Raw genomic sequence first — 24,419 nt, forward strand, 5'->3', positions numbered from 1 at the left:
ATTTAAAAGACACTGAAGGGGTGATCTGGGGAATTACAGACTATGAAGTCTTACTACTTTCCTTGGTAATTTGATCAAAATTATAATTAAAAATAGAATTATAAAGTACTTAGTAAATCATGATAAATTAAGGATCTAACCACCTTGGCTTTTGCAAAGGAAAATTATGCCTCACAAATTTATTAGAATTCTTAAAATGCATCAGTAACACAGTAGATAAAGGAGAACTGGTTGACAATTTATTTGGACTTTCAAAAGGCTATTGAAGGAACTAAGTACGCACAGTACTAGAGACAAAGAATGTTCATTGCTCAGGAAGGAACGCACTAAGAGACAGAAAACAAAGAGTAGAAATAAATGGTCAATTTTTACCATGGCAAAAGCAGGATACCACAAAGTTCCATACAAAGACTGATGTTCAATATATTTATTTGCCGTCTGGAAAAGAGGTGATTAGTGAGGTGGCAAAACTTGCAGATGATACAAAATTATTCAGGTAAGTCTAGACCAGAGAGGACTGTCAACAACTTCAGAGGACCCGAATGAAAAATGAATGAGCACCAGTGGCAGATGAAAATCAATTCTGACAAATACAAAATAATGCATATTGGAGGGAACACTTAACGACTCATATACTCTACTGAGTTCTAAAGTAATTATATGACTCAGGAAAAAGACTTGGATATCATGGTGTACAAACTATATTCTAAGAGCAGTAGCAGTCAAGATATCAAACAAAATGTTAGGATGAAGAGGGGAATTGAATGGAAAATAATACAGAAAATATTTTTCTATTATATAAATCAATGATATGCACTCACCTGGAATACTGTACCCGGTTTTCAAAAAGGATACAGCAGGAAGACAGGGACAGATGATGGGAATGATTAGAGAGACAAAAACTCATATAGAGAGATGTTAAAGAAGTTGGGATTATTTACTTTAAAGAAGAGATGAATAAGAGGGAACATGATAAAAGTATTCAAAATAGTAAGTAGAATGGAGAAGGTAGCTCAAAGACATGTTCTCCCTCTCTCACAACACAAGACCAGCAGACACTCATTGAAATTGAATGGTAGCAAATTCAAAACAATGATGAGGAAACTGCTTCATACAACGCCTAACCTGCCTATAGTGCTCATTGTGACAAGATATCATTGAGGCCAAGAGGTTAGGAGGATTCAAGAATGGATTGGATGTTAATATGGATAACAAGAACATACAGAATTATAATAGTAAATACTAAAAAAAGGTAGGAAGCAATATACGCTGTCATATTTCAGATTGTAAGTCAAACTCTTACTCTTAGGGGTTAGGAGGAAATGGCCCATGAAATAGGTAATTCCAGAATAGTTAGGTTTCTCATAGTTTTCTCTAAAGCTGCTAGTACTGGTGACTGTCAGTGACAGAATACAGGACTAATTGGACCAGTGGACTGATCCGTGTGGCAGTCCCATGTAAGAATTAGGCATTGTTGATTCTTTCTGCTAATGTGTTTAAATATCTTGACCTAGCATTGGGAAATTCAAACTCCCAGCTCTAAGCTACCAGTTAAATTAGAATGTACCAGTTATTATACATTTAGAAGTATAATATGATACATTATATTTCAACATATGATAATCAAGATCATATGTAGCAATTACTACAAAAATAGTTTGCAGAGAAGTAGCCATAGATTTTTTTCCATTTAAAAAAGCTTCTATAGTAAAGAAAAATGCAAAGTATATGCAATGAATTCCTCTAGAGAAAAATATATATCCAGTATTGTTATGTGTATGGATGTACAAAGTGTTAATGGAAAAGTTTTTCAAGTTATATTACACAGCACATAAATCACTCTTACTCTATAATAAATGGTCAAAGTATGTCACCTGGGCAGGTATTAATTATACATGCAGATATTTCAATATTCTTACACCCATCAGTATTAATCTGCATATTTAAGGATAAATTACAAACATAATGTTCATTACAATCTTTCATTTACTACAGTAAATCATAGTTAAATGCAGCTTTCTTAAGCATTTAAGGATAATTGAATCTATCATGTATACAGTACGTACATAATAATTAAGATGAACTATAATTTGGCATTCCAAGTTAGGTGCCTTGAATGTGCAATTTTTTTTAAAGGATAGCACTTTATTATGTAACCTCTCCTTATGAAATCAAAGACAAAGCATATTCTCTAAATATAGGATGCTCTCTCTCTCTCTCTCATGTGAAGAACTATGTAGATAATATGAAGCTATTTCCTATGTAAAATACTGTTTTATACTCGTATGGACTACAGATTGTGCTAAAGCTATAAAGAACTTTGTGAACAATTACAAAAAACAAACTACTGGATAAAATTGAAAGCTTTTGACCTCTAAAAGCCCTAAATGGCCTGGGAGCTACTTACTGAAAGACTGCATCTCTCCTGTGCCATGCTATTGCCACAGCTGCATTCAAAGGGGACAGATGAGATGGAGCCCCCAGTATCAGAGGGCAGCGGCTGATGTTGCATTATCCATACACACTCCTCAGCTTTGGAACTCACTCTCCACTTAAGTTTAAAACAGCTCTAGTTTATCAATCTTTGGAGCAGCATGCGAGGCCCATATGCTTTCGCTAGCTGTGAGGAAACAGGAAGGCTGTGGTGGGAGTTCTTAATAATTTAAAATATGTTTTTCACTGCCGGATTATCATTAGTAGATATGAATACTGATTAATGGTTAAAGGAGTGTGTGGGGGGGCTATAGGTATGGTCTATTTGGGGCTTATATATTTAAGAATAGTCCATGAATGCCTAGAGTAAAAGATAGACACTCTTCTTTAAGTGGCCAAATATAAAAATCAAAATAAATAAAATACTTTGGCCAAAAGTCACACTCTGAATGAGTAGTACTTTACTCCAAGAGTTAGACCTATTAAAATCAATATCATTATTTGCAAAATAAGCTGCTACTCAGTGTAAGAAAGACAGAATCTGGCCCATAACCACTGACACTTATCTTCTGATCAAATTACATCCAAAGTGTAACCCATACCACCGTGCAATATGACGAAATTCAGCCCAGACACTTTCTCAGATAGTTGTACCTGTTGAATTTGGTCCAGAAAAGTTAGCAAGATCAGACAGGAGGTGTTGGTGTTAGACTGAAGTCAGATCTTGATTTCAGTATAAGTGCCGACACAGATTTTATCTGACACCTTGGACAAATCACTTAATTTCTCAGTGCCTCAGTTTCACTATTTGTAGCCTCAGAGGGATGTTGTAAGGATTATGAACTGCTTGTAAAGTTATTTGAGATCTTTGGATAAAAACACTTTATAAACCCAAAGCAGTGGCCTATAAATTAGCGCCTGATTCTCCACTGCCTTGCACCTTGTGCATCATTTATTTACGCCTGTGCAAAGTGAGTGTAAAAAGCAACCATTTTGATTTGGCAGCATTTTTTACCCACTTTGCACTCATTCTGCCCTGGTATACATGACTACACAAGGAATAAAGCTGAGGAAAGTCAGACCCTTATGTCTAATCTTGTCATTTACTTTCATGGGGCTATTTTCCTGAGTAAGAATAACTCACATGAGTATGAGTTTACAAGGTAGGATCTTGGTGATCACCCACAGGACTATATGAGAGGTAATCTTTAAAGTTAATGGAAGACATTGATCCACCTTAATATGCAAAGTGCATGTGATTATAATTTATTTCTGCCCAGAATGCCATTTGTACTCAGGCAGTATTGGCCATACAGTTTTTACTTTAAAAATGTGTAAATGTCTCTCTTGGTTCTTGAATGGAGCCCCTAGCCATTTCTGAACCACAGGATGTTTCATCTGAGTTGACGAGTCTTCTTGGGGTAAACAGCTGTCATCCGCCCCATCACACACAATTTAGTGTGAGAGTTACCAAAAGGGAATAGTACCACGTTGGATAGAAGGCACTACTAAAGTTTAGTTTGACAAAGAGAGAGAGATCAACAGAGAAAAGAGTGGGAAAGGGTTTAACAAAATTAGGGGAAAGCAGCAATTTTACAGTGACTTGCAAAAGCAAATTTGGAAGTGCAGTGTTATCCATACAAAAATATATCTTCCCCATGGCCTCTCTAGCCAGCCTCTGGGGGCTATTTGCTTTTGCCACAAAAATATTTCTGAGCTACGTTTTTATAAAGATTTATTTGTATGCCACAAGTTTGTTGGCCATTTTTTCTCTGGTATCTATTGCAATAGTATGTTTTCTCCCCTTATCTGGTGCAATTTTTAAGGATTATTTTTTATAATTTCATTTTTATTTATTAACCTGGACCCACTCTGTGCAAAAGTAGATTTTTTCACTATCTGTGATCTTAAAGAATGATGCATTCTGAGTGTCCACTGCAAAGAAAACTGGCCAGCAGACTTCAGGAACATTATTTTTTGCTTAAGATTAGTTTAAATTTATTATGTACTGAACTTCCCCTCACAGACTGATTATTTTGGTCATTGAGCACATTTTGGTTGCTCATTCTGTATTCATGCTTACTTTTGCAGCTCACTTTACGAATGTAGAAAAATATAAGCCAAATATAAAATACAGGATAAAGGAAAGTTATGTTAAATCTAGAGGTCTTTTTGGCAAAGAGTAAAAGGGGTTTAAAAGACTTTGAAGACAAAGAAAGTACATATTATATAAAAACAAGATTTGATTTATGCACCGAAATGTAAGTGACAAAGCATGTGAACTATTTATGTTTCTTTGTATATCCCTGTATCTGTCCCACATTACTGAGTTATGCAGGACTTGGTGAATTCAAATGACGTACATTCACCGTACTCTATATAAATACTAATTTTGAAAGTGAATAATACTTTTCTTCTTACATGATCTGTGTTATCTGCATTACCTCATCAAGCTAATGTATCACAAGCTACAGATTAAGGTAAAGCATACAGCCTTTGAAAGTGGTCTAACAAATATTATGTAACTGTGGCTATCCAACAGAGAGAAAAAGATAAACTTTTTTTTTTAAACTTTGTATATATTATTTTCTAACTTTCAACAATGAAAGAAGCCAAACAAATAGAATCACTACAGTTATAAAACATTCTGAGAAAAATAGATTACAAGGGAATAGTGGTGTATTTCAATTATTAAAGAATGAATAATATTCACCATATAGCCACAGGGAAAATGGGAGATTCAAGAGTTGACCATAAATATTTTTATTTCCAATTAAAAAGGAAACTAATTCAAGCAAATTTTCTCCTGGGGAATATATCTGAATTAATTTGGATTTAGGGAGAACATAACTAAACAACAAAATTATTATAAAGTTCAAAATCCTACTAGGGAAAAATACTTTAAACAGTTATCCTCAGAGGACACATCAAGCTGATCTTCAACAAAATGCTGGCAAGAGAGGAGTACTTAGGAGACACTTTTAATTGCATCATAATGATAAGAAATATATTTTATCCAAGACTCTAGCTAATGCATAGCTTTGTGGGAAAGAATTCAGCAGCTTGTGTCCCAGTTTGAATAAACTCAGATTTAAGTTTTAAGCCTTTTCCTCTTCATCATGGTTTGCCTAGCTGGCTCAGAAACGTATACACATTTGTCATAAAAATAATTTTGTAGATCTCATTCTTCCTGGTACATGGTTGTGATCTGAGGATACAAAGAAGACTGCACATATAGTTCAGGAATAACTATCTCCACACGTGATATAAATATTCCTCACACCCTTCCTGAGATTTGGTACAACTACTCCACTGTTAAAAGCAGCTCAAATTTGGCACTGATTTCACATACAGTACCGCTTGCTGTATTTCCCCCCACCCCTGTACAGTGCTGAGCACAATGGCACCTTTAACTTCATTTAATTTGAACAGTTGTCTTTTCATGCTCCTAACCATTTCTCCAATGTCCAGATAGGACTATGGTGTGACAATGCCACTGACCATTAGGATTCTGAATATGCTCTCTCCCCACTTTCTGGGGGAGAAGTAATGCTAAGTAGTCTTGTTCTAGAATCTGGACTGGTAGGACTGCTTAGTCTTAAATTATAGCTCACTGGAAGTTGACCAGGCTACTATCCATTAGCAAATTGCTCTACACCAACAAAATATGAGTTACCTCCACTCTTGTCAACCTTTACTAATAGGTGCCTAACAGTCTAATCTTTTTCTATTTGCCCATTTGATTGCAGACAGCTGTAGCTAGCTATTATGGCATAACAAAAATCATAGCCATGTACAAACTGCTGAAATTCCTACACTGGTGGCCATCATCTGATACCAACACCTCATGTATTCTGTGTTGGGCAAAGATGTCTATGTGTACCAGTCACTGTGGAAGTTTTTGCATTCTTCAGTCTCTGCAACTCAAAACAACATCTATAATATACTACTAGATTCACATCATTTTCACTATACAGCATGCAAAGGTCTGCTACCACCTCTGGCCACGGGCAAAACAGTATGTTAAGGGATTACATGCTTCCAAGAGTTTCACTTGCAGGTTTCTCACAGCAGCACAAACTTTAGCACGTCTTCTATTTGTCTTAAGAAAAAGACAAATTTTCTTAAGAAACCAAACAGCAAAGCTTGGGCCATGCACTACTTTATCACAGTGTTTTCTTGGAAGAATTATCCATGTCCTTTCCAAGCTCAGTGACCATGAAACCACAAATATTTCACCTGTAGGAGTCAGATCATACATAACTACTAGCTACTCATAAAATGTCCAAAACTCCAACAACTGTGACAAACATTTTCTTATGACCAGCCAGCAATGATAGGTTTCTTCAGTGTAGATAAATGGAGACCTAGCTTGGTTGCGACCCTTAGTTCAGCCATTTTCCATGCTTGACAATCAACTTGTGGCTCAAATGACTCTTGCAAATTGCCATGTTATGCCAGAAATTATCTGCTTAAGATTTCAGTAACTGGTATGTCCTTTTCTGGTCAGTGTTGGGTTTCTGCCAGAGCAAAAAAAATCATTCTTTTTAGTCTGGTGCTGCTGCTATGTGGGTTTTATTACCTGTGGTTACCTCCAAAGGATCTGACTCCTTTGTCCTTCCCCTCTCCCCTTAAATTGTATTGATGGAAGTACTCACAACAAATACAACTGTATGAATTTCTTTTTCAATCCGGACACAGATTATTTCTGTGGAGATGACAGACTTGAATGCATGAAACAGTCTTCACTTCTTGCAGTAACTCAAATCCAAGTCTTCACTTCGATGCTTCCACATAAAGACACTGCTTTAGCCCAATGTGCTTGCATTAGCAATTAATTGTTTCATTTAGGTGACAGCAGAACCTTGCTGGGCATCCTATTGAAACTTAGTCTGACTCTTTCTTTAGGAGATCCCTTAGTGATGCCAACTCATCTGAGAGGTGTAGTTTGAACTTGGCAAGGCAAATCAACAATTTTCTTTTCAAGCTCAGCAGGATTCTGACTGTCTCATTTTAGAGATTGCTGCTGAGTTTGCTGGGCCAGGCCTGATACCTTCAGGTGAGGGAATGTGACTGACATACTTTATTTCAGTCGTTTTGATAATACATTTGTCAAAATATCTGGAGCATAGCATGTGGCTCGGCATCGTTTTCCTCAGCACAAAGCACAAACATCAATATGTCCTCCTCAACCCCACAAAGCACTGCAGAGCTTTAATCCAGGGTGTTTTGAAACACATCTTGAGTTGAATGAATACCAAACAGTAAGCTAGTAAATAAGTCTCTCCCTTGTGGGATAGTAAACATGGTTAGTAAACCTGGCTAGAGAATGGTAATTCCATTTTGTGGAGAATCTTGAGATTTCCAAATTTGGTTTTGTTCCAATTTTCAGCCCAGCTCTACTGGAAGTTCCAGCTCCAGGACAGCCCAACTGGTGGGCTGCCAAGGAGCAAGGAATCCAGAAATCCCGGCCTGCCAAGAACTCATGAGCCTGGTGGGTTGCGAAGTAGCTGAGAGCCTGGAAGCTCAGGCTCCTCAGAAGCATGCCAGGAAGACTGCCGAAGAGACAACTGGCTGGAATCCTGCCTGGTTTCCAGCAGGATTTTGTCAGAACTGAACAGTTTCTGCAAAATGTTTTGATTTTGATGTATTGGAAAATTCTGATGACAGACCATTTTGTCAAAAAATTTCTGACCAGCTCTAGCGATAAGTATTCAATTTCTTTTCCAGTTTTTCCAGCCTTGCCTTTCAGATACTGGAAAACTGGGTATCCCAAGAACGTACTTGTCACTTCATCAAATGTATGCATCTGGTAATGGTCCCATTTGATTCCCTTGTTCAGGTGTCATGGAGAGGTCCGACTCCAGCTTTTTTGCTGCCCCAAGTGGCGAAGGGGAAAAAAAAAGAAAAACCCGATTGAGGTGTCACTGAAGAGGAAGGGAGAGAGTAAAGGACCCGCTGCTGAAGTCTGAAGTTCAGGGATTGAGCTGCCGCTGAACTGCCGCCGAAGACTGAAGCGGAGCAATAGAGTTGCCGACAAAGTGCCACTGAAGAGGAAGAGAGGGACTGAAGGACCCGCTGCCGAAGTGCCTCTCCAATAGTGGACAGAGTGCCGCCCCTTGCTATTGGCCACCCCAGGCACCTGCTTCCTTCGCTGGTGCCTGGAGCAACCCTGGTCATGGAACTCAGCACAGCTGTAGCTCTCCTGTGTGCAGCTTCTCCTCTGCCACTGCAAAGTTCAATCACCTTCTCTGTAGGATCATCTACTTTGACAATTACCTCTACATGTTCCAGTTTCAATATTTCATTACCTGACTGATTGATTTTTGTGTTGCAGTACAAGTGGGATTTTTCTTGGACCATGGTATGTACTCTGAGACCTATTGGAATCTAGACCTTACTCTAGTGTTCTCTGGCCAATATTTTCAAAACTAGAAACCTAGCCTCTATAGAAGCTGCTGATGCTTAGTACTTTTGAATAACAGGGTCATTTATTCAGGTGCCTAAATATGGATTTAGGAGCCTGACTTTAGGCTCAGAGGTTTGAAAATTTTACCCGCAAATAACTGCTGTAACTCTTAAAAACATCTTCGTATTCTTTCAGTAGGTCATCTGTTTTGATTGATGTCAATTGCACTAGAACTGTGATGTTTCCCACTGACCTTACCCAGTTGATCAGTTCATGATCCAGGATCGCTATAAGATCAGATGCTTCTTGGGTTTCTGTGCTTTTCTATATAATATTGTATACATTTTATACCCTCATTGTAGTTCTCCCCACTTCTGGATTTCAAGCTGTGCATGCAAATTGAACAACTTCTGCTCCTCAGGATGTTTCATGGTTTCCCAGTTCATGCTGGAGTCCAGCAAACTCTATAGTCTTGGCCAGATGATCTATCTCAGCCAGCTTTTGCATATGCAGGGCTTCTGTCTCATGGTAATGCTTGCAGGAGTCAGTATATCCTTTAGGCCGTAGCTCTTCACCGTAGCTCTTCACCGCATAAATCAACTTTCCTGGTGATATGCTCAGCTTCTAGAAGAAACTGCATTGCAACTAACTTCACACTTTTCTACAAGATCAAACCGCCTATAAGGTCAACTAAAAGAACTTGTAAGATTATCTATAATAATGACAGCCAATGATTTCCATTAACACAAAAAGCAAAAGATGAGACTGTAAATCATTGTATTCAGAGTGGTGCTAACACAGCATTTATCCTATCTACCAGCTTCCCCATTCAAACTGGTAAACTCATCCATACATGCAAGATAAGCACAACAATATATAGGAACCTGGAATAAACTTTACCAAGGGCACAATACATTAAAAAAAATATGAGGACAACTAGAATGAAAGAGATTCATTAGAGAGCTTAAGAAATTACTTTTATTGACAGAGAACACAACTCTAGTTCACACAAACGATAGATAGAAAAATCAGTTGTAAATTGCTTGAGTAATAAGAAATTTCAATGGTTTCTCAATATAAACTGGCAAATGCTTTCAATTTAAAAAACAAAAAGAACAATTCTGTACATGGATCCACCACTTTAAAGAGAATACACCAATACCATAGAACATGTGTCACTCTTCGTTTCTCCTTCAAGAGTATCATTTCTTGTTTCTTATGCTTCTAAAAACTCCATGGCCTTTGTAGGATAAGTGATGTTATATTTTGTTACCTCTGCTTGGTACTTACAGACAGACATGAGGCCAGATTGGTGAAACAGCTGCTGACAAAACAGAGTGGATCAGACTAAGTCTAAGCATTTCCCAACAGAACAATGGATATTGGCTTATTGCTGTCCGAACTCTTGCGCTCTGGCTGTGAAGTACATTACAGTACTTTCACATTGTCTGCCTGGATATTAGTCATTTAGGATGTAATCAAAACATGTTTTCGGTGCAACAAAGTAACACTCCCCATAAGTTTGAAATTCCCTTTTACCAGAATGGTGAACTACATGTTTTTACATTAGAAGATAAGGTATTGTTTGCATGCACAGTTTCCATATCAAAGAAACATTCCAGTGATATGAAAGTCTCCAGGAGAGAAACATCACTATAATTCAGAAATTTGGCAAATATTTCTCAGCACTTCAAAGATTCCTATAAGGCTTTCCTCATAGAAAGGCACCATGATGCAGGATTCAGAGAGGACAAAAGCATCAGGACTCGAGTATTTTTAGTTCTGCTGATGGCTCACTGTGACTTTGGGCATGTCCCTTAATCTCTGTGTCCCTCAATTTACCCATCTAGAACATGGGAAGATTATTATGGTATTATTATTACAGGAGATGGGTTAGATGATCTGACCTAACAAGTCTTTTCCAATTCTAGTTTCAATAACTCTGAATACTTCCCTACCTCGCGGGGTTGTTGAGGTTTAATTAATTAATGTTTGTACTGAGCTTTGAAATTTCCAGATGAAAGGTTCTGTATAATGCAAAATATTATTACTCATTGATGTGATTGTGTTGGAAAAGTATCCTCTTACACAATACAACTCTTCTCTCAATGATTTCAAGTGTTTGAAGTTTTGATAAACATATTTGTAATTAAGAAAGATATAGTGGAGATAATCTTAAGGCGTGACCTGGATTATGAAACCAGAAATATGGCTTTAGGGATGGAACTAGAATTAAAACAATTCCTAAGGCCAACTCTGTCTGTAGTTGGGTAAAAAGAATTCTGTTCTTCCTTTTTCTCTTTCAGTTAAGCTTCTTTCCTTTTCCAAAATAGAACAGATTATTATAGTGGGTGTGAATAGAAGATTTACCATTTTTTCACTAACCTAACTTTTATATTTGCTCATGACTTTCTCAAAAATTTCCTTGATCTAAAAATTTCCATGCTTGGACTCAGCCTAAACATGAATATTGTTGAAAGTTTTAGCCAACTCTATCTAGTCATTTAAATATTTGAGCATTAAACAAAAACCAGCAACAACTTGTCCCTCTATTCCAATTAGAAATACGTTCTGGTTACTTTCACTATCCTTATCAAGTACTAGCATTACTTATGAAGGAATTTGTTTTGTTTTGTTTTGCGGATTGCATTTAGATATGTGGTTTAAGCCAGTTTTGTTTGGTTTAGTTAAGTGTGATTTTACTCCAAACCGTAAAAATATCAGTTGTAGGGGTCCAAATTACCAGTGCCACTGATTTTAATGTCAAATTTGCTACGGCTGCAAGTGACCATGTTGATACTAAATGGTAGCCCACAAACTCATCCTGGGCTCTGACAGTCAGTCTTGCATCGCTACTAAAGTTTCTGCAGGACATATGAAGCCTTCAATATGCATGCATCCCACTGTCTTCAGATTATGCCCCTTTTTAGGCTAATGGCGTTGCACAGGTTTTTGCTGAGGGTAGAACTCCACAGTTCAGCACTAGGGTCAGAATTTTTCTACAATTTCTTTGTGCACAATGGTTTTGTTAGGATATCTCATTCTCAGTGCATATGCTGAATGCAAACAGTTGCACCTGGAAACTTATTAGCAGATTTTCTTTTAATTTAGCTTGGTTTTAGTAGAGCTGGTCAGGAATTTTTCAACAGAACAGTTTTTCATCAGATAATGTTTATTCACTGAAATCCAAACATTTTGCAGAAATGTACCGGTTTTGATGAAATGTTAACCACAAAAGGTTTCTCAGGTCCAGGATGGAATTTCTGGTCTGACAGACCTCCCCCATTCTGTATAGATCATTGGTTATGCCACTCACCAGGAGTGGGAGGACCTACATTCAAGTCCCTGTTCTTCTGTTCTCCCACCTCCCAGCTGAGTGCCCTAACTACCAGACTAGAGAAGAACAAAGGCGAAACAAAATTATGATGATCAACAGATGGCTGTCAGTCAGTGGTGGTATAAGGAAGGCTTTGGGATGTTCGACCACTGGGAGGCATTCATGGACAGAGGCCTGTTCTCATGGGATAAGTAGGGAGGGATATAGACTTCTGGGATGGAGGTTGGAAAAGTGATTAAAAGAGCTTTAAACTAGGAACTCAGGTGAGATGGTTGGGAGATACTCATGTAATGTCCATGCCTAATTCTAACATCAATCTGGAGGAAAATCAAGTAAGAGAGAATACAGCAACGGACAAAGGAATAATAGAAGGTAGAAGAATGGACATCAAGAGAAAAGATAGTGCCAATACCAATGAAGCTACCAGGTAGACATTACTGGCAGTAGAATGACTGCACCTAATTGGGTGAGGAATCTGGTGAAGCCAAGCAGAAAAAACTAAGATGCAAGGACCCTGGGTAACAAAATGGAGGAACTAGGACTACTGCTGCAGGAAGTGAAATCAGATATTATAGGGATAACAGAAACATGTTGGAATAGTAAAGACTGGAGTACAGGTATTGAAGGGTATGTGCTATCCAGGAAAGAGAAATAAAGGTAAAGGTGATGGAGTAGTATAGTATATTAATAATGAGGTAGATTGTAAAGAAATGAGAAGTGATGGAATGGATAAAACAGAGTCTCTTTGGGCCCAAAATCACTTTGGTGAAGAAAGCTACCAATGGCTCCTCTGGGATAGTGCTTGCTACAGACCCCCAGGATCCAATTTGGATATGGATAGAGACTTCTTCAATGTTTTTAATTAAATAAATACTACTGGGAATTGTGTGATTTAGACAGACTAATTTCTCAGATACGGATTGGAGGACAAGTGATACCAATAATAGTAGGACCCATATTTTCCTGGATGTGATAGCTGACAGATTTCTTCACCAAACAGTCACCAAATCTACAAGATGTGATGTCATTTTAGAATTTTTATTGGTGAATAGTGAGGACCTCACAGAAAAATTGGTTGTAGGGCAGAACTTTGGTTCAAGTGATCATGAGCTAATTCATTTTAAACTAAATGGAAAGAAACAAAAACAGATCTGCACTGAGGACCCTTGATTTCAAAAGGGCAAACTTTAAAATATTAAGGGAATTAGTTAGGGAAGGGAACTGGACTGAAGAACTCAAGGACCTGAATGCGGAAGAGGTTTGGAATTACTTCAAGTCAAAGATGCAGAAACTATCTGAAGCCTGCATCCCAAGAAGGGGAAAATATTTATAGAGAAGGATTCTAGACCAAGATGGATGAACAAGCATCTCAAACAGATGAGTAAGAGAAAGCAGAAAGCCTACAAGGAATGGAAGATGAGATCGATCAGCAAGGAAAGTGACCTTGGAGGTCAGAAAGAGTAGGGGAAAAGTGAGAACTGCCAAAAGCCAAGCAAAATTGGACCTTGCAAAGGAAATTAAAACTAATAGTAAAAGGTTCTATAGCCATATAAATAAAAAGAAAAGGAGGAAAGAAGCACTGAAGATGTGGAGATTAAAGATAATCCAGGCATGGCCCAACACCTAAACAAATACTTTGTCTCAGTTTTTAATAAGGGTAATGAGAAATTTGGGAGCAGTGGCAGGGGAGCTAATGGAAATGAGGATATGAAGGAGAAATTACCACATCTGAGGTGGAGATCAAACTCAAATAGTTTAATGGGACGAAATCAGGGGGCCCATATAATCTCCATCCAAGAATATTAAAGGAACTGGCACATGAAATTGCAAGTCCAATAGCAAGGATTTTTAATGAATTTGCAAAATCGGGGGTCGTACCCTATCACTGGAGGATTGCTAATGTAGTTCCTATTTTTAAGAAAGGGAAAAAATGTGATCCAGGAAGCCTGTTAGTTTAACCTCCATTGCATGCAAGGTCTTGCAACAAATTTTGAAAGAGAAAGTAGTTAAGGACATAGAGGTAAATGGTAAGAGAGATAAAATACAATATGTTTTTACAAAAAGTAGATGGTGACAGACCAAACTGATCTTTTTCTGTGAGACGATAACTGATTTTTTAGACAAAGGAAATGCAGTAGATCTAATCTACCTGTATTTCAGTAAGGCATTTAATACAGTTCTACATGGGAAATTATTAGTTAAATTGGAGAGGAATGGGATTAATATGAAAATTGAAAGGTGGATAAAGAACTGGATAAAGGGGAGACTACAATGGGTCATACTGACAGGTGATCTCTCAGGCTGGAGGGAGGTTACTAGTGGAGTTTCTCAAGGATTGGCCTTGGGACCAACCTTATTTAACATTTTTATTAATGACTTTAGCACAAAAAGTCAGAGTGTGCTAATAAAATCTGCGGATGACACAAAGTTGGGAGGCATTGCCAATATGGAAGAGGATCAGAATATCATACAAGAAGATCCAGATGACCTTGAAAGCTGGAGTAATACAAATGAGATGAAATTTATTAGTGCAAGGTCATGCACTTACAAACAACAAGATTTTTTCCTGTAAGCTGGGGACTTATCAGTTGGAAGCAACAGAGGAGAAGAAAGACTTGGGTGTATTGGTTGATCACAGGATGAGTTGCCAATGTGATGCAGCTGTGAAAAAAGCTAATACAGTCCTAGGATGCATCAGTAGAGGTTATACAAGGCACTGGTGAGACCTCATCTGGAACACTATGTGAAATTCTGGTCTCCCATGTTTAAGAAAGATTAATTCAAATTGGAACAGGTGCAGAGAAGGGACATTAGGATGATCTCAGGAATGGAAAACCTACCTTATGAAAGGAGACTCATAGAGCTTGACTTCCATAGCCTAATGAAAAAAAGGCTGAGGGGAGATATGATTTCTCTCTTTAAATATATCAGAATATTAAATACCAGGGAGAGAGAGGAGTTATTTAAGTTAAGCACCAACATTGACACAAGAGCAATGGGTGGGGCGGGGTGCAGGCAAAAAACCTCACTTGCTTCAAGACTGCGCTTGATAAGTTTATGGAGGGGATGGTATGACAAGACTGCCTACGATGGCATGTAGCCAATCTTCAACTGCTAGTGGCAAATACAGTAACTCCTCACTTAAAGTCATCCTGGTTAACGTTGTTTCGTTGCTGATCAATTAGGGAACATGCTCGTTTAAAGTTGTGCGATGCTCCCTTCTAACGTCATTTGGCAGCCGTCTGCTCTGTCCACTGCTTGCAGGAAGAGCAGCCCGTTGCAGCTAGCTGGTGGGGGCTTGAAAGCAGTGTGGAACGGCAGCCCCCCATCAGCTCCCCACTCCCCTATGTTCCCTGTGCAGCAGCTGCCTAGCAGGCTAGCAATTGCAGTTGTCCCTCCCCACAGTGCCATGTACTGCTCCTGCCCTCTGCCTTGGAGCTGCTCCCCAAGATTCCTGCTTGATGTGCAGGGGGGAGGGGAGGAAGAGGGCAGCTAATGTCAGGGTGTCCCCCTCCCCCCCCCGCTCCTGCACCCCGCTTACCCCATCTTCCATAGAGCAGGGCGGGACACACGGCAGGGCTCAGGACGGAGGGAGCTTGCTGGCAGCAGCTGCGGTCCCAGCAAGCTGATCTAATTAACAAGGCAGTGTACTTAAAGGGGAAATGTGCATCTCTCTTTCTCTCTCACACACACATGCTGTGTCTCTCTGTCTGCAATGCTGTCTCCTCTCCCTCCATTCCTGCTGCCTTGTAGAGTATGAGAGTTAACCCAACCCTTGAGGGCTCAGCCAATTGCTAGTTCATCATTTAGCAATAAGGCATTCCCTAGGAATTATCCCTCTCTCTGACTCCTCCACCTCAACCAAGTTTCACAATCATCATCACTGTGTACCAGTATTAAATTGTTTGTTTAAAACTTAGGGGTGTGTGTGCGTATATATATAATATAGTCTTTTATCTGATGAAAAAAATTCCCTGGAACCCAACCTCATCATTTACATTAATTCTTATGGGGAAATTGGATTCGCTTAACATCGTTTGGCTTAAAGTCGAATTTTTCAGGAACATAACTACAATGTTAAGTGAGGAGTTACTGTATCCCCAGTGATGGGACATTAGATGGCAAGGGCTCAGAGTTACCAGAGAGAATTATTTCCTTGTGTCTGGCTGGTGGATCCTGCCAAAATGCTTGACTGACTGCCATATATGGGGTTGGGAAGGAATTTTTTCTCCTGGTCAGATTGGCAGAGCCCCTGGGAGTTTTTTTACCTTCCTTCTGCAACATGGGGCATGCAGATTTAAACTAATGTAAATGGTGGATTCTCTGTAACTTGAAGTCTTTAAATCATGATTTGAGGACTTCAGTAACTGAGCCAGAGGTCATGGGTCTATTACAGGAGTGGGTGGGTGAGGTTCTATGGCCTGAAACGTGCAAGAGGGCAGAGCAAATGATTATGGTGGTGTCTTCTGGCCTTTAAGTCTATGAGACTATTGGGTATTCGGGGTGATGCTCTCTCAGTGTCTTCTGTCAGAGCAGTTCCGCTTTGTATATTTGAAGATGGGATTTGAACCTAAGCCTCCTACATCCTAGAGCAGTGCCCTAACCAGTGGGATATAAAATCACTCCGAAGGGGCTGGAGTCTCAGCCCTCCGGCCAAGTTCCTTAGGATGCTTACCCCTTTTGGGATCCCAGGGAACAAACAACTTAGGAGTAGCAACATACGTGAAGGAAAAAGGGACTATATAGACAGTCCCTGCCAGGCCTGTCAGAGGGGCCTTCGATGGCTTACAATCCAGCTCCACGTCCACTGGTTCACCAACACTGGAAGGAATAAGATACAGCCTCCTTTGCCTCATGTGACTTGGGCCTTCTTTTCAGCGAGGGTGTAGGCTCTGCTCTCTGCCAGGCTTTTCTCTGGGAGCTAGGAAGTTGAGCAATCAGTTGTCTTCTCAGAGCTTCTCCTCCTCCTCCATTTCTTGACATGACTCAAGTGTGGACCACTCCAGCGCAGAGCAGCTCCTTAATCCCTTCCTGCCTGGTGTGGGCTTTACATACCTTGTCACAGTTACACATTTGTATTTAAGAAATAACACATTATAATATTGAGAGCCCATATCTGAAAATATGTGCACAAAGGGAATACAGTTAAGGTTAATTATTTAGCCTTAACTTTTGAAATTCTCTGACTTTTGAGTCATTTCTTTATTAACCTGAATCATCCATTAAGGCTAGTTTGCATGCATGGAATATATTTATTTAGGGCTACCAGATGTGCTACTTCCACAATGAAGAACAGTATCTTGCTGTTGTAAGAATACGGAACACTGTTTTGGTTTTCTTTTGCTTTTTACAATTTCAGAATCCTTCTAGCCTTTTTAATAGGTCACTTCCCATAAGGCTCATGTATATATGAATGCAGATTTTTAAGTATACTTTCATTTAAAAGTATCTCTTCCATAGACACTGCCGTTTAGCCTCTGACTGCCAGAAGCTGTGAGTGGATTACTCGATGATTGCCCGTTCTGCCTCTCTGAAGCACCTGGCACTGGCCACTGTTGGAAGACAGAATTCTGAGCTAGATGCACCATTGATTTGACCCAGTACAGTCGTTCTTATGTTCTTATTTTCAATGGTGTACAATGCTTCTGATCTTTTGGAGGCAGAGCCAATAGTTTCATCTTGGTGTCTTTCTTGCTGCTAGTGTAGTGAGAGAAGATTAAGTCTCATTCATAGCTACTGGAAACCAACTGTAAGTGGCTCCAAGCCAGAAAAAGCTCTGTGTAGTGACTTGAAGAAAAGAGGTTTTTTAATGGCTCACAATAGGTATTACATTTCTCATTCTTTCTGTATTACGTTTCTCCCCCCTGCAAATTCTTGCAGAATTCTCAAGTCAACAATGTGGACTAGTAATGCTTGCTGAGCCTATGGGACACTTTGTAAATCCTCTCCTTAATACAATCTAGAAAGGACAGCAAAACCATTCCAAGAGAAGTCAGATTGGATTGTATGTGGACATAAAGGGTATTTAAAGGAAAGGGGTCTGTAATATAAGCTAAAAGGAAACAATAAAACGCTAGAAATAGCAAGCTAACTCTAGAGCTACAACAAAGGAACTATCTTTAGTCATAAGAGAGCGAGCAGTATGGGAAGAAAGACTATTTTTAATTTGTCTATCTTGCTCCAGTATTTTATAGCAAATGAGTAAATAAAGAATTAAGTAGCTATTATTATGACTGTACCATGTTTAATAAAATGAAAACATCTTTATAAAATAGCATTTTGAACCTAACATGTTAATGGTGCCTAATGAACCAAAACTAGTGGAAATCCCTTTGGATAGCCAACATATAAACAAAGCAATTAATTAGGTTGCAGTTGTTTCCGAACACGCATTTTGTTCAACATAGTGGCAGTAAACAAAACCAGATCAGTCTTTGTGAGGAAGTATTCACCAGTGAAGAAATACTTAATTATTAAATCGTAAGCATTTGCAGTTACATGACTTATTATGACAATATTTATGAAGTGACTACCCAGCAGTAAACTATAATCTGTCAATTCATAGCCTAATGTTTATGATGCTCCAGAACACCAATAGGCACAGATGCTTCATTTTTGTATATACCACACAACCATTACAATCCTTGACTATTGGTTCAAAATGTGTTTATGGTGTCCAAGAGGAAAAAATAACTAGTGAGAATAAAAACACTCCCTATTTCAGCTTTTATGAGAGAAAAAGTTTAATAAGCATGGTTCTATTAACATCACACTCATCTAGGGGGGAGAGTGTACTTCAGTCTTCAGCTCTGTAAAATCTTGACCCTTCTGTTCAACCATAAGGGTGACCTCTAGCGTCATTTCTATTGTTGCTTTTTGTGATGTACGTGCCAGGGGCAGCTCTAGCTTTTTTGCCATCCCAAGCACGGCAGGCAAGCTGCTTTCGGCGACTTGCCTGCGGGAGGTCCCCGGTTCTGTGGATTCGGCGGCTTGCCTACGGGAGGTCCGCCAGTCCCGTGGCTTCGGCGTACCCACCACCAAATTGACGCCGAATCCGCGGGACCAGGGACCTCCTGCTGGCAAGCCGCCGAGGGCAGCCTGACTGCCGCCCTTGCAGGGACCGGCAGGGCACCCCCCACGGCTTGCCGCCTCCGGAACGCGCTTGGAGCGCTGGTGCCTGGAGCTGCCGCTGGTATGTGCCCACAAAGGCCCTCGTCTTACAATTAATAGCATGTGGGTGGATAGCTGTGCCTATGCAGAGTTGCATTAACTTGACTGAGGCTCTGTGCAAGAGTAGCAGTCTGCTGTGAGCTACCAACTGCATAATTGGGACCTAAGAAATGAGCTGAGATGACAGATCCACATCTAGTAAACCACTTAACAACTGGCAGTTGCTTTCATTGACTACTATCAAGCTAGTTTGAAACCAATCAACAAGACATTATAAGCTCCGTATCTTTTGGCCCAGATCAATCTCAAACCAAGATCTATTGACACAGTGCAGCCAAGAGGACATGAGCACCATCATTGCCAGGAGGCGTGGGAGATGGAAACTGATGGAAACTGATTCCATCACCAGAGTAGCAATAAGATGGACACCGGAAGGCAAGCGAAAACGAGGCCGCTCCAAAACAACATGGCGAAAAACTGTGGAAGCCAAGCTGAAAAACCTGGGGTACAGCTGGGGAATCATTGAAAGACTTGCCAGAAATAGACAGGAGTGGAGGAGCTTTGTCACTGCCCTAAACACCAGAGGTGTAAAGGGAACATGATGATGATGATGATGATGATGATCCATTCCATTCTCTTAACATCATGCTGTCCTCCATCTTGATGTACTATGTCTATATCCAGTTTTCAAGTTTCTTATAGTAAGACAGCACAGATGACTGAAGAAACTTGGGCAGTAAATAACAAACTGAGATACAATTTACATAGATATTCAATGGGAGGAAATAATCTGGAAAGCAATACTTCTGATAGAGGGCTAGAAGACACAGAGCGGAACAAAGAACCAAATCAGACACAAGTTTGCAATACAATATGGGAGCAAAATAGGCCAATACAAATTAAGGCTGCTCAGACACAACAATGACAGAGCAGGGAAGCAACAGTCCTTCTCTATATAGCTCTGAGACAACTGCACATGAAATGTTGTTTGCAGTTCTGTACACATCAATGCCAGAAAGATCCTTACAAATTGGAGGAAGTTCAGAGAACAGAAACAACAGTGATTAATAATTAGGAATTTGGAGGGACTTACTTACAGGAAAGACTTAAATGTCTCACTTGAGTATTCATAGTTTGGTTTGGTGACTATAAAAGAGGAGATGCAAATATTTGAATGCTGCAGAAGACCATCAAGGAGGGAAAGTTATATCAGGATAGTACAAGGAAGTATCCATACTATAATGTGATGAAATTAAGAATATATATAAAATATCAATACAACTTTTCTCATATTGCAGTTGAATAATCTCTCAAGGGAAGTGGTGGAAACCCCAACACCACATAGGACATTTATTTGGGGAAACACTAATTCAGGGGTTGGCAGCCTCTGGCACGCAGCTCACCAGGGTAAGCACCTTGGCAGGCCAGGCCAGTTTGTTTACCTGCCGCGTCGGCAGGTTCGGCCAACCACAGCTCCCACTGGCCGCGGTTCACCGTCCCAGGCCAATGGGGGTGGCGGGAAGCCGCGACCAGCACATCCCTTGCCCGCACATCCCTTCCCTCTCCAGAATCTGTTCCCATATAAGACACATTATGTTATTAGCCCTTATGTTCGTGAAGATAACCTTGAAGAAGTTAACTGAGCATAAACCAATGCAGTAATACCAGCCTGACAGTGCAGACAACCTGAAACAATAATCCCAAGAGCTGTGAATTGTTTAATTCATCGCAATCAGAGTCCACAATTCTGTAGACACGAATTTGGCATGTTCCAAAATATTCAGCATTTTTGCTAAATAAGTCAGCATTTTACTAAAGCCAGGTGCTGGACATTTTCTTTTCTGTCTCTCTGGCCTACCAAACCCTTCCTGCAACCTTCCTCACTAAGGGTAGTTATTTCTTCAAGCCTGGGAGCCCAAAATGTCCAGTTTGCACCCAGGAAGTAACATTGTGGGGGCTGGGGGCAGAGATAAGGGTGATGGAGGGAGATCAGGTACCAGAAGTATAGGCTGGAAAGCGGGGCTGTTTGGAGAACAGCAAAGCAACTGAGCACTGGGAAGCTGAGGAGAGAAGCTGCTAAAGCTACCTATAAGCTTCCTCTTTCCCCTGGCACACAGGAGAGGAAGAATTTTATGAGCCAGGCTAAACAACATTGCAGGAGCCAAGGCCCAGGGACTGCAGCCAAGTTGCCGGGAGAGCACAGCAAAAATATCCCCTCCTGAAACATAATCAACAGTTTGCACTTCACAGAGTCTTTTTCAGGTATGAGCTGGGGGGAGCGAGAGATGGCAGTGAAAGATATTTAATAAATTTATATGTCTGCAGAGTACATGGGACCCTGACTGTAGAGTACAATGCTGCATCAGCAGAGAGAGTGACTGGGTGATCTAATAGGTCTTTTTCCATCCCTAACTTCTATGAGCTGCTAGTCAAGGTAGTTTTCCATAGATATATATTTGCCAAAATCACCTTCTCTTCCTCCCTGGATCTGAATAACACCCTCCCCACCCACCCCATCTATTCAATCTTATTTAAAGGGAACTTGAACCAATGCTGTTAACATTCTTACCATAATCTTGTCACTGTCGATAATGGTGTTCAACCTGTGTGCAATGGTCAGCACAGTGCACTGGGCAAACTTTTCACGGATTGTCTTTTGAATCAACTCATCCGTTCTGAAACACAGAAAGAGCAGCGGAAATGGAAGTGAGAGAGCTACATGAATGATCTGACTGCAGAGAAGTTCTATGATTGCACTGTAAATAACTGTAACGTCGGGAAATACTAATTTGCAGAGGTGCTGGAGTATGTCCTTCCTTCAGTATGGTTTGGCACATCATGAAACAAACCCAAAAGGAGGATTCTGAAGGTTAAGGATGAAAATGTTTCTTTTTCAAAGAATTTCCACTATCATGTGCACCAAAGATCAGCAGTTAAAGCAAGATGGAACTGGGGGAGAGAATGGCTCAGTTTCTTCTCCCTGACTTGAGGGATCAGCACCTGCTCCCCCCTGTCCTCAGCTAGTGCTGTAAGAGATCCCACTGCTTTAATCACGCAAAGGTCTCACAGTATATACATCTTCCAAAATGTCAATCTGACTTTTATTTTGAGTCTGAATGAGAGTATCTACAATAAGCAAATATCCCCTATTGAAATTAACCCAGCAATATAAAAATATCCATGTATTACATAAAAGACATCTCTTTAGTAGTTCAGGACCCACAATCTCTCTCCAGCAAAGGGGACAGCCCCGTGAATATGTTTATTACCTAGAGATGCAAGACATGAAAATAGCAGGACATCAGCTCCCTGTGGAACGAGGACTTTGGGGGCACATGGTCCCAGAAGCCCAGTGTGGGCGGAGCCTTCCTTGGAGTTTCCTGAAGAAACTGCCTCTTAAGAAGGCCTCTGTCTTCTCCCAAAGGAGAAAAGTCAGGAGCAGTAGAACTGCCACTGAGACAGGGTTACGGGGGACAGCTGAGCTTCCTCCTCACCCATCCCTCATCTCTCCTGGAGCCAGACTTTTCGAGCACTCTTGTCCCAGCAGCCCTGGACTACAGGCAAGCCCTTCTGGCACCTTCAGACCCCAAACCATGGTAGTATTAGAGCACTCAATCCATAACCAATAGGTTTTCTGCCCTCTTCTCAGAGACCAACCCCTGCTATTCTCTCCGCTGCTATCCAAGGGGGAAAACCAGGGCCCTGACAATCTCTTAGTCACCTGGGAGACAGTAGCCCAGGGGAGAGAGAAGGTCCTACTATCTGAAGCAGTTGAGAGGAAAGTTTATATACATCCCTCCTCTCCAATAATTCTAGACAGAGGAGTGGTTGGAGATGGTCTATATAGAAGAGAGGGGAAAACAATTTTTAAAAAAGGTCAGTAAGTTCAGAACCATTTTTACTGATGGGTCATTAGGGGAGCACAAGGAGTTATAGCTTAATAAAAAATTCTGAAAACAATTAAAAATAAAGTTTAAACAATTTGGAACTTTCAAGCTGTGCCCATTGCCAGCCTTTGTAGCCACATGAACTTACTATCATGCTTGTCCTCCCTTTCTTCCTATTGTTTGTTGCACTCTCTTGTTGCATCTTTTATTAGTAAGTTCTTCAGGGCAGATGCCATGTTTACTTATATTTTGGACAGAATCTAACACAATGGAGCCTTGATCCCTAATAATAAACCAATGGCTGCGTGCATGCGCAGTTTCAAAAAGTTCTGAAAGTGAGGTTGCCAAAAGAAGAGTTAACCATATTAATTAGAGAAAAGGGGGGCCAGATTCACCCCAAGATTTATGCAGATTTCAGAGGAGAGTCTGCTGGAGGGAAGGAGAAAAGGGGGTTGTGGTGGTTGAAAGCAGCTGCAACTTTACCTTCAACAAAGGAGGGAAGGAAGCAAGCACAGCCTCAAAAAAGACCCCTCCCAGATTTAGCTAGAAAATGGGTGTGGGCCAGAGAGCCTGGGCTGACTTAGTGCAAATGCTATTCCCAATGTGAATTACAGCAACCCACCCAGTGAAAAACTGAGGCAAAGTAGCAGTGGCTTTGTCATTTCTCAGGGTGAATTCACACTGGGATCAGGCACCTCTGTCGACCAGCTTCACTAGAGCGCCGATCCTGCATGTATGTTTGAAAACAAAAACCTGATCTGAACGTTAATAACCAAATAACTGTAGCTGACATGGAAACCCAACCAATGGTGAGCTGGAGCCGGTTCGCACCGGTTTGTGGGAACTGGTTGTTAAATTTAAAGCCGGTTTAGAACCGGTTGTCCTGCGCGGGCTTCTAAATTTAACAACTGGTAAGTTGAAGTGACCCAGGAGCATAGCTATGGGGGGAAGGAGGGGCAGTGGCCGCTCCCCCTGAGCACATTATCCAAAAGTGGCACCTTAGGCACCAACCCCATGGATGCTCCAGCTCCCCGCCCCGCCCCCTGGCCCCAGCTCACCTTCACTCCGCCTCCACCTCCTCCCCTGAACGCTTTGCCCCACTTCTCCCCCCACCCCGCTTCCTGTGAATCAGCTGTTCGCGCAGGAAGCCTGGGAGGGCAGAGAAGCAAGCGGCGACTTTGTG

The 24,419-nt window shown here is 40.5% G+C and overlaps 1 protein-coding gene across 2 annotated transcripts in view; it reads right to left on the minus strand.

The window, feature by feature from the left end:
• ABCC4 (ATP binding cassette subfamily C member 4) overlaps positions 1 to 24,419 on the minus strand; it is a 269,468-nt gene that overhangs the window by 8,900 nt on the left and 236,149 nt on the right. For both annotated transcript variants that reach the window (XM_039519351.1, XM_039519350.1), the window contains one exon: positions 21,919 to 22,024. In XM_039519351.1, coding sequence (XP_039375285.1) covers positions 21,919 to 22,024 — 106 coding nt within the window. The remainder of the gene's footprint in view (positions 1 to 21,918; positions 22,025 to 24,419) is intronic.

The sequence above is a fragment of the Mauremys reevesii genome, linkage group 1, assembly GCF_016161935.1.
Source record: "Mauremys reevesii isolate NIE-2019 linkage group 1, ASM1616193v1, whole genome shotgun sequence".
NCBI classification, from domain to species: domain Eukaryota; kingdom Metazoa; phylum Chordata; order Testudines; family Geoemydidae; genus Mauremys; species Mauremys reevesii.